The sequence below is a fragment of the Rhamphochromis sp. 'chilingali' genome (assembly GCF_963969265.1).
Source record: "Rhamphochromis sp. 'chilingali' genome assembly, chromosome: 11".
Classification (NCBI taxonomy): Eukaryota; Metazoa; Chordata; class Actinopteri; order Cichliformes; family Cichlidae; genus Rhamphochromis; species Rhamphochromis sp. 'chilingali'.
Genome location: NC_137938.1, coordinates 33,323,709 through 33,334,886, shown reverse-complemented (window position 1 = coordinate 33,334,886; position 11,178 = coordinate 33,323,709). Strand labels below are relative to the sequence as shown.

The 11,178-nt window shown below is 40.2% G+C and overlaps 1 protein-coding gene across 1 annotated transcript; it reads left to right on the top strand.

Moving 5' to 3' along the window:
• The first annotated feature begins 1,665 nt into the window (after positions 1-1,665).
• Positions 1,666-3,898, top strand: LOC308405649 (piggyBac transposable element-derived protein 3-like). The gene is made up of 2 exons (XM_080896349.1): positions 1,666-1,689; positions 2,300-3,898. Exon 2 carries the CDS (start codon positions 2,304-2,306, stop codon positions 3,798-3,800), a length of 1,497 nt encoding a protein of 498 aa, XP_080752475.1. The 5' UTR covers positions 1,666-1,689; positions 2,300-2,303; the 3' UTR covers positions 3,801-3,898.
• The last annotated feature ends 7,280 nt before the right edge of the window (positions 3,899-11,178 follow it).

Sequence of the window (11,178 nt, the reverse complement as noted above, 5' to 3'; positions counted from 1 at the left end):
TAACTGGATTCAAACCTTCCAAAATGTTCATCTTTTGTCTTGTCAGTCAACAGAATATTTTCCCAAAAGTCTTCGGGATCATTAAGATGTTTTTTGGCAAATGTGTGCTTTTTGGTCAATAGTAGTTTTTTCCTTGGACCTCTCCCATGGATGCCATTTTTGCCCAGTCTTTTTCTTATTGTTGAATCATGAACTCTGATCTTAACTGAGACAAGTGAGGCCTGCAGTTCTTTAGATGCTGTTCTGGCTGCATCTCTTGTGACCTCCTGGATGAGTCTGCAGTGCGCTCTCAGAGTAATTTTGGTAGGCAGGCTGCTCCTGGGAAGGTTCAGCACTGTTTTAAGTCTTCTCCATTTGTGGATAATGACTCTCTGCAGTCCCAAAGCAATGGAAATGTCTTTGTAACCTTTCCCAAATGGACAGATGTCAATGACTTTGTTTCTCATATTGTTTCTTTAGATTGTGAAGTGATGCGTTGGCTTTTTGAAATTTTTTAGCCTACTTCACTTTGTCAGACAGGTTCTGTTTAAGGGATTTCTTCATTCAGCAGGTCTGTAATAATCAGGTCTGAGTGTGGCTAGTGAAACTGAACTCAGCTTTACAGAAACTGTTAATTGATGATTTAACAAGAGGGGCAGAGCGGGGGGGCTAGAAGAAGAAGTTGGCCGTCCGACTGGGGTCTGGAATGTGGGGCCTCCCTGCTGCTGTGGAGTCGGGGAGGTCTGTTTCTCCCCACCCCAGGGAAAAGGGTAACACCACCTGGGTCTGGGTGCAGTTTCCCCCTCCAGGGGCAAGGATACCTAGACCCGGGGCTTAGAGCACGCTTGGGGAGTGTGATTGTGTGTACAGTGTCTCTCTATGTCTGTCTCCACGTTGGGTGAGTGTTGAGTAATTGCATATGAGAGCATGAGGGTGGGAATGGATGTTTGTATATGTGTGTGCCTGTTTGTCTGTGTCCATATGTCAGGTCGGGTATCAGACGCCACCTCTCTGGGAACATCCCAGGTCCTCCAAGGTATGGAGGCCTATCTCCCCCACCACTTCCCCTACCAGTGGCAGACGCCCTCAGTGCGGTTCTTTGTGTCCGGGGTTGGGCGTCCAGGTACACACCGGCTCACTCCTTGGTGGCTGCTTATCGGAGCCTGGAGCTCGCTCGGGCCACTTCGGTCACTCTGGCACAGCTGGCTGCCGGCGATGCTCATGGGCACATCACTGCAACTCCCCCTGGCTTCTGCTCCGCGGCTGCTGAGTGACCCCTCATCTGGGACTCTCGTCAGCTCTTTCTGGGATAGTGGCGCGGCTGCCCCTCTGTTGGTCTTCCTTGGTCTCTTATGTTCTGAGGGCCTCTGGATGTCTGGAGTTTTGATCTCCTCCATACCTGCTTCATGCCCTGGTGGACGGGGCTGTGTGTGTATGTGTGTGTATGTGTGTGTGTGTATATATATATATATATATATCTTCCTGAGACCCAGCAGTTCATTTTTGTGCACTGTAGTACACATTTAGTTTTGGCTTGTATCTCTCATACTCTACATGCCACTCTGCTAAGTCCTGTTGTTTCTTAGAGAGGACAAGTGTACCTTTAAAATGATGTCACATGTGTGGGGGTGTGGCCTTGCCAACTATCCTTTTCCCTCCTTTTCAAAATGGCTGGCATCCCTACAAGCACATTTTATGGAAGAAGGAAAGGTAAGCATGATATTTACATTTAAAGTATTTTTGCAACTCATATTTTTATAAATTTCCAAAAATAAACATCTAGTAAGTAATTTGAGGAAGTTTTCAGAACTAAGCTTATTTAATTTCACAGAGCAAATGACTAATTTATTAATGTGTACTCTAGTGCACGTCGGGACTTTGTACTTATATTTATTTCACATTTTTCTAGTAGACAGCTCTTTGACAGAGGCAGAGAGAATTCTTAACAGAATCATTGAGGGAAATTCAGACATAGATCTTTCAGAAGATGAGAGTCATGTGAGCCAGACAGGAGAGGGTGAGAACGCAGATGAGGGACCAGACAAAGATGACCAAGATGCAGGGCCAGATGTAATGGAGAAAGACACAGGGCCAGCTGAAATCTGCCGTCGTCCTATCTGGTCCAAAACCAACATGTAGGAGAATCTGGAATTTTTGATTTTGAGTACAAAAGTACCAGTAACATACAGAAATGCTTTACAGTAAATTAATTTAACTTGTAAAGATAGTGTAAAAGTGTTTTAAGTGAACTATATCGGATATTTGAGTATAAATAATTTTTCTGACTTTTGTTTTGCTAAGTAATTTTTCTTTATCTTAGGTTCATGCCTGTGTTGGAAGAATGCAGAATTCGAGATGATGGCACACTAATGACACGTAATGATTGGAGCCCACAGCAGTATTTCCAGCAGTACATTGATAAAAAACTAATTCAGGACTTGTCCTTCTTCACCAACCAGCGTATGGTACGGGATTCAGGGTGTAGTTTAAACACAACACCAGAGGAGATCAATACCTTTTTAGGAATCTCTGTGTACATGGCATGCCTTGGATATCCGAGAATTAGAATGTACTGGGCTGCCAAAACAAGAGTCGCAATTATAGCTGATTCCATGACACGTGATCGTTTCTACAAGATCAGGTCCTCGCTGAAAGTGGTTGACGATCTCAGTGTGCCAGAAAGCGAAAGGAAAAAGGATCCCCTGTGGAAAGTCAGACCAGTTCTAAAGAGGGTCCTCCAAGGTTGCCTCAATCTGCCCAGGCCAACAAAGGTCTGTATTGATGAACTGATCGTTCCATTCACTGGCCGTTGTCCAGTTCGTCAGTTTGTACCTGGGAAGCCAAATCCAACAGGGTTAAAAGTGTTTGTTCTTGCAAGTCCAGGTGGTTTAGTGCTTGATTTTGAAACCTACATGGGAAAGAACACCTTCACTCAAGTCCAACAGATGGGGATAAGTGGAAATGCAGTCCTGCGTTTAACAGAGACACTTCCTAGAGGATCACTAGTCTACTTTGACCGGTATTTTACCACCATCAGTCTTCTGGATGCTCTTAAAGAAAGGGGCCTTCTAGGTACAGGAACAATTCAAAAGAATCTAATCCCAAAAGAGTGCCACTTCACTGCTGACAACATCCTGAGCTCAAAACCAAGAGGTTCGTCAGAAATGATTGTACGGAGACCTGATGAAATAGCAGTCACCAAGTGGATGGACAACAAGCCTGTTGTCATGGCATCAACTGCTCATGGAATTGAGCCCCAGGATACCTGTTCCAGATGGTCAAAGAAAGAACAGAGACAAATCCAAGTCCCAAGACCTGCAGTGGTTGCAGAATATAATATCAACATGGGAGGGGTTGACTTATGTGATCGCATGCTCAGGTTCTACAGAAGATCTAGCCGGACCAAGAAGTGGACTGTTCGCACCATACTTCATTTCATTGATCTGGCCATCACCAACTCATGGCTTCAATATCGACAAGACAGCAAGGCCATGGAACAAGCTGAAAAGAATACACAGTACCTGGAGTTCAAGCTCCTCTTGGCCGAAGAACTGATAAACAAGGGACAAACATGGGAACAAGACCTGGATAATACCAGTGATGAAGAGTTCTCTCCAGAAATCAAGAAAAGGAAGCCCCAACCAGATGAGAGTGTAAGAAAATATGGTGCACTCCACTTGCCTGAAATGGTTAACAGCCCAAGGCCTTTCAGGTGCAGAATGCTTGGGTGCAACAGTAAAACATATGTGAGATGTGTGAAGTACCAAATGTTCCTCTGTGTATCCAAAAAATCACAGTGCTTTCTTAGATATCATAAATGAATGGACGTTTGTGAAATTAAAAAAAAAAAAAAAAACCAGTGCAATCAGTTGTTCCTAGACGAATGGCCTACAGCCAGTGAAATGTCAGTGACTTCTAAGTTGACCCATGATCTACTGTTTTGTGATGTTTTTATGTAAATATGTTTTAAAATCCTGCTTACAAAGATTTCAGTGCAGCATTTAATTTTTTTTAATCAGCTCTTGAATTTTGTTAGTTTCACATTCGTGATCAATGAACTCCCCTTGTGCACTGGAGTGCACATGTTGTAAAATTTAAATAAAATCTGTTAAAAACAAAATTGTTTTTGCAATGTGTTTTTTTACCAAGCCAATACTTGATTTATATTACAAAAAATCAAAATACTTTTTTTTTCCTGGGTCTCAGGAGGATTTATATTTTTATATACACATATATATATATATATATATATATATATATATATATATATATATATAAAATTAAAAAAAATTAATTTACCTGTTACTACCTACTACCACACACCCAACCCGATTGTTGGTCCTTCCTGGCTTGTGTAGCCACTAGGTAACAAAAGCCAACACGGCCCCTAGCATCCTGGAGCACTTCCGTTGTGTTTTGGAGTTTGTACGTGCTTTGTCTCTAGGGGCCACTGTAAATATAGTTTTATTTATTCACTCCACATAAAATGTAATACATAAATTATAAAATACAAAAACCAACTGTTCACATTTCATACATTTCAACTTTTAAATTTTCAGCTTTTTCCTTTTAAACAAATTTAAAGTGAAACAACACAAAACACTGCAAATCACAGCACAATAAAATATGGGGAAAAAAAGGGGGGGAAAAGAACGCCCAGATCTTTAATTAAGGTAAAGGTTGGAATTTAGAAATATTCATATCACACTCAACTGACTGCGTTTTATCTTCCCATTGCACTTAACCCTTTAAGACCTACCATAGAACCAAGTCCGCCAGAGCTTATATTATATTTTTACATGCTGTGGAGCCATTTTTGGGAGCATTTCAAGTTGCTATACATCAATACAACCATTATAGCCCAGATTTTAATAATATGTATTCATTAAGTGCATAGTAATTACATAAATTGCAAAAACGTGCAATAAACTACAAAAAAATTGAAAATCGTTTTTGATTTTTTAACATATATTTGTAGTTAGAGAAATTTAAGAGGCTTATCCCTCAAAACTGTAAATACAAAAAAGTTGCACAAAATAGTTTTCCACCACAGGAAATTTATTTTGAGTGTCTTCATAGTTTTATTTTTGAAATACACCAATTTTTATACACTGCAGGAAAAACGAAAATAAATATTATACTGCAAATTTGCAAAAAAGCAGCATATGCATCAAAATAAACTATTTCCAGCAGTGCAATATGAGTCCTAAGCATCCCAGAAACGACACAGAAAGTCATAAAGTCAAAGATAACTTTTAAAAAGAGCAGTATAGGCCCTGAGGCCCTGATCGCAAAAAAGACTACATTTCCGCGAAAATGACGTCACTTCCGGTTTCGGCCAGGTAATGGCGGAAATGCAAAAGTTCGCGCTGACGTCTATTCCAACGTAGGAAGTGTTATGGACAGCTGATCGGATCGGTAAAGCGTGTTTCTGGAATATTATGTTTTTGTTCCTGCAAGCGCTTTTTATGCAGTTTTTGCAAAGCTATATGTGGAAGGAAACCGTGACCTAGGACAAGCTGATGGCATCAGATGTAAGTACAACTCCTCCGGTTTCATATGCAAAAAAAATTTTTGCGCTAGCTTACGTGGTTGCAGTGCTACTGGGATTTAAAAATAGTTACGCATAACAGAGCGTTCCCGCTCCGATCGGCTCTAAAGGGTTAAGAGGGGACAGTTCTTAGGTGCCTGTGCATGCTGTTTGTGGAGCCGGCTCTATATGATATCCTTTTCTTGTAGACTCTACACTCTGCCTTTGTTTTGTCAATAAGAACGCATCGTTCACTTCAAAGAACCGGCTCTAAGAGCCATTTCGTTCGCGACCGACCCATCACTAGAACACAGTTGACACGAATAACCATAACGAGACAGGCGGAGCAAAACTGAACAGAATGAACATGGAAACACAGGACCTTCACAATAAAACAGGAAACATGATAAGGGAGTGGAGGAGAGACAGATGAGAGGGAGCGAGGCAACACAAGGGAGAGAGCAGACATGGGGAAGAGCCAAGACCCAAGAAGGGAATCTGTGGGAGCAGAGTTAATATAGTTCATATATTTTAGTATTTATATTTGCTGTTGTTAAACTTGTTTGTGTAAATAACAATTTAACAAGTAAATGCATGTTTATGGTGGAACTAAAATTATTTTATTGCTGTGTTGGCTTGGTTATGTAGTACCGTGAATACATGTGCCTTAAAGGCTTGTGTTTATAGTTAAAATCCGGGCATCACAGATTTATTTGGGGCAGGGATAGCTCAGTAGGTAAAGTGGTCGCCCCATGATCGGAAGGTCGGCGGTTCGAATCCACTTAACGGCTACCCTGAGGTACCCCTGAGCAAGGTACCGTCCCTACACACTGCTCCCCGGGCGCCTGCTTAGTGGGCTGCCCACTGCTTCACTGAGTGAATGGGTCAAATGCAGAGAAAAACAAGTAATTTCCCCATGGGGATCAATAAAGTATCCATTATTATTATTATTATTATTATGCAAATGAGCGCGTGCGGGTGGGGGGAGAGAGAGAAAAAGAGGTTTTCCTACCGTAGTAGGTTTTTTTTGTTGAGGATAAGTTAAACCTGACCACTCCTGTAAGATCAGCAAACTGTGGAATAAATTTTTTGTTACATCTTCTAACATCGGAGTCCCGTGGAGTTCTTTTTCCTCTTCAAACTAACGTACACGAGTGAAGCACGGGAAAACTGGTCTCACGGCTATACAGAATCCAATAAACAAAACTAAACAGAATAACCCAGGGACCATAGAATAAACCTTTGGAATAACAGGTGGACGTAGCATAATACAGAATGCCAAAAACGCACAAAACCCAAAACATTAGGTCAAAAGACCCAGGGCCATGACAGATGGATCTTTGTACTTACACCATGGATAGTGACTCCAATGGCTCACTTTCTATTTTCTCTTTCACATGACTGTAATCTCCTGTGAGTAAAACAGTGTCAAAAAGCCATCCCATATGGAAAAGATATATATAAATCTTATACAGCTTGTATCTGTCTTGTGTGAAACTTGTATGAAAAGCATACAAGAGTGAAAACAGATATAAGATCCCTTGAAAAATTATATAAATGAAACTTGTATGTTTTGGATACTTACTAAAACAATATATGAAAGTGGCCACTTTCATGGGTAAATCATATAAGCCTTATATGATTCACTATATGAAGTAGGCCACATCTGATGCAAGTCTTTTATAAGTTTTTTCTATTTCTTTTCCATATGGGATAGCATGGGAGGCATTGGGAAAGGTCACAAGGGAGCACTGGATAGAGGGGCAAATATGTTTCTAGCACATGAAGAGGAAGGCTGCAAGCTACACGCTAAAGCAAAGAGCATCTAAGTAATACTAGATACTTATTATTCTACACTTATGAGAAACTAAACATGCGGTTGTGAAATATTGCAGTCTAAGAAGACATTCTGGTACCAGAGAGGAGGAAGCCAACTCTTAAGAAGTCCTCACTGATGAATAGATTAATCACAGGTGCATTGTTCCATGAGTTATAATAATTTAGACTGCCTCTTTAACAAAGGAATGCTCTCCAGAGAGTGGAGATAATCAAACAGTACACAAAAACACACAATCACGACAATGTTTATAATATAAAGGATTCTAAGAGCAAAATATTATAAAATAAATGTTTAAAAATTAACCATCAAACAGTCAAGAGTGAATAAACCATAACTACAGTATCTATTAAGTGCTTGATCAAGTAGTTTAGTCATCTTAGTATCACTGAAAGTGGTGTTTTAAGGAGTTGTAAGGATTTATCTATGGTCATGTTGTGAAACACACAATTTTTAACAAAAACTATAACAATGGGTACCTAATCCTACACAGATTATACACAAAAGTTGAGTAATTGTGAATAGTAAGGACTTTTTTTTGTTTTCACTGAAACTTAGAATTTAGGCTTTTGACAACTATATAAGTATAAGCACCCTCCAATCAATTTTTCTTTCAATGAATTTGAGGACATCGGCTGATGTCTTCTTGCAAAATGTCCTTACAAACCACCTTGGCGCGCGCATGTGTGCACACACACACACACACACACACACACACACACACACACACACACACAAAATAGAAAAAGCAAACACTAAGCTTAAAAAGCTTAATATACATTGAAGGGTTTATCATTGGTATATAAGACTGTTTTGCTTATATGACATTAGAACGGGGGTAGGCAACTCCAGGCCTCAGGTGCTGGTGCCCTGCAGGTTTTAGATATCACCCTGGGTCAACACACCTGAATCAAATGATTAGTTCATTACCAGGCATCTGGAGGACATCAGGACATGTTGAGGTGGTGATTTAGCCATTTAAATCAGCTGTGTTGGATCAACACACATCTGAAACCTGCAGGACACCGGCACTTGAGGCCTGGGCCCTATTTCAGAAAGCCAGTTTAGTGCAAACTCTGAGTAAGTATACCCTGAGTTAACGAAAACTCTGAGTTTTCTAAACCCGCTTTCTGAAACAGACCCCTGGGCCCTATTTCAGGAAGCCGGTTTAGAAAACCCCGAGTAAAAAACGATACTCACGGTTGAGTAACCCCGAACTGTCCAACTCGGAATATTCGGTTTCAGAAAGGCTGATAACAATTAGTTCAATCAACGCGGAGTTGCTACAACCCCAAGTCAAGCGCGCGCACGAGGATACATAAAGCCCCGATTAGTGGAGCACAGATTAAGCGAGTCACCATGGAGACGGAGGGAAAGAAGGCGCGGTCGACGTATTTCACAGCGCTTGAGGCGGAAATTCTGATGGCAGCATATGCCGACAGCATGCACATCATGCAGAAAAAAAGTAACACAGCCGCAGCTGCAAAGGAAAGGGAGCATGCATGGCAAAACATAACCAACAGAGTCAATGCGTGAGTGTTAATCTAAACATTGATCTAGGGATCACCACCCATTTAACACGTCATCTCAGTATATGTCATTTCATTGCCTATGTCATACATTTTATGTTGTGATGTGATGTGAGCGCAGGTGCAACCCAACAGGCCCCAAACGTTCCTGGCAGCAAGTAAAAATGAAGTATAAAAACATAGTCCAAACAGGTAAGGTGCAATTGTATTATGAGCCATAGTGCTTGGTCTGTGTGTCCAATGTAAATCAATTGCAGTTAGAGGCAGAGGAGGAGCCAGACATTTGAAACACCCGGGGCTTAGCCCTAAAGGGTAGTATGCATGTGGGATTTTTTTTTTTTTTTGAGGGGGGGGGGGTGTAGAAATGACTGAAAGATTAATAGGCTCTGTTTTGAGTTTTGTTCAAAAAAGAATGACTTCATATAGGGAAATATATATATCACACATGCAGGACACCTTAAACTAGTTTTTTAATTGAGCAGCAAGACAGAACGAAGTCGGGGCTGTATCAAGACACAGGGACTAAACCCCAATTCAACCAGACCCAGAACTGATCCAGAATTAAAACAGGACTACAACAGTTCAAAAGCAGGATTACTGAGGACTTAACCAAGACATAACCACAATCAGAACTAGATGATAGTAGCACTAAAAATCATCATAGACCTGCACTACACTTATTTATTTAATTCTACCAAAGTACAATATTTAGATTGAGAAAAGTTTATATAATTATTTAGCCTTGTTGTGCGAACAAGCCTGCATAACTTAATAAATATAGAATTTGAAAAATAGCAAACCTAAAAAGAAACACTAGGTACGAGATACATGAGTACCTATGATACAGTGATACTTTTAGTAAGCAACCATTTGACTAACATGTGTGTCTCACCTGCTCTTGTTCATCTCTGTTCTGTCCTCATTCTCCATCTCAATCTCTGCTCCTCTCTCTCCCTCTTTGTGCTGACAATCATCAAATATACAGTTGAAACCAGATATTTACAAACTCTTCAGATCAAAACACAAACACTTTTTTAATTGTAACATCAAATCAGACTAAATGTTTATTTTTTTAGATTGATAAATATAAAAACATATTTGTTAACTTTAAGAGTAAAGAGAGAAACTGTCTGTGTTTTTTAATTGCAAATGGCACCAAATTGTATTCAAAATTGAGCCACACTTATGGAGCTCCACGATTCTTTTCCTGGTGTTTTGGTTGACATCTCTTGATGTTCCCATGTCACAGAAACAGGCTCTGTGTTTTGCCTTATATGCATCCACAGCTGTGCCACCAATTTACTCACATGGACTCTACTAACCTATCAGAAGCTTCTTCAGCTCAGAATGGAATCGTCTGGAGTTTTCTTATTAATTAACAATAAACTTAGTGTATATGTGCTCCTAAATTTAATGAAAGTGATAAAAAATAGACAGCTCTGTCTCTCTTTATTCTGACATTTAACTAATTCAAAATATATTTCAATATTTATCTAAAACAAAAGTTTACTCTAAATTGATGTTGTACAGAAAAAATGTTTTATGTTTTCTCCCTAAAGTGTATGTAAATATCTGGTTACAAATGTGAATATCCTGCTGTGTACTGAAATCCCTCTTGTTTTGCATAGAAATATACTGAACAACATACAAAGCATAATATATAAAATAACATTTACCTGAGTTTTTTCTTTGAAAGAACCCTCTAATGTCCATTCTTATATTTCAGTACATAACTGAAACCGAATTAGTCGGGGAGGGTAAGAACTGAAAATATGAAATAAACACACGTAAGCTAAGACTCTCTAAAAAATAGCATTTGTTCGGCTTTTCATTTCGCCATTTGTTGATTCACTTGAAGAGCAAGTAAAATAATATTGGTCAAGTGATCAGTTTCATATCAATCTTTCATGATGCACCGTCATATTTACATTATTTGTACGGTACGAATGATTTGCTTTGGTACCTGCTCAAACTTAAGCTCTCCTTAGTATGGCTGGCTCCGTCTCTCCAACAGCGCACTCACGGGCAGCAGCTCCCCCCGCCCCCTCGCTCAGTCGCTTAGTGCCTGAGCTTGGATCATACCAATATCAGGGGGGGATTCACGCACAGTCGTAAATTCCCACAGTGTGCACTATGTGCTTCGAATATTGTGTGTACTTTTTGTTTTATACAGTTGTCAGCCAGGCATCTAACTATGAAAAAATTACACTCCAAAATACCCCGGGCTTCTGACAAAACAACCCGGGCTTAAGCCCCGTAAGCCACCCCCACGCTCCGCCCCTGGTTAGAGGCTACAGTAATAT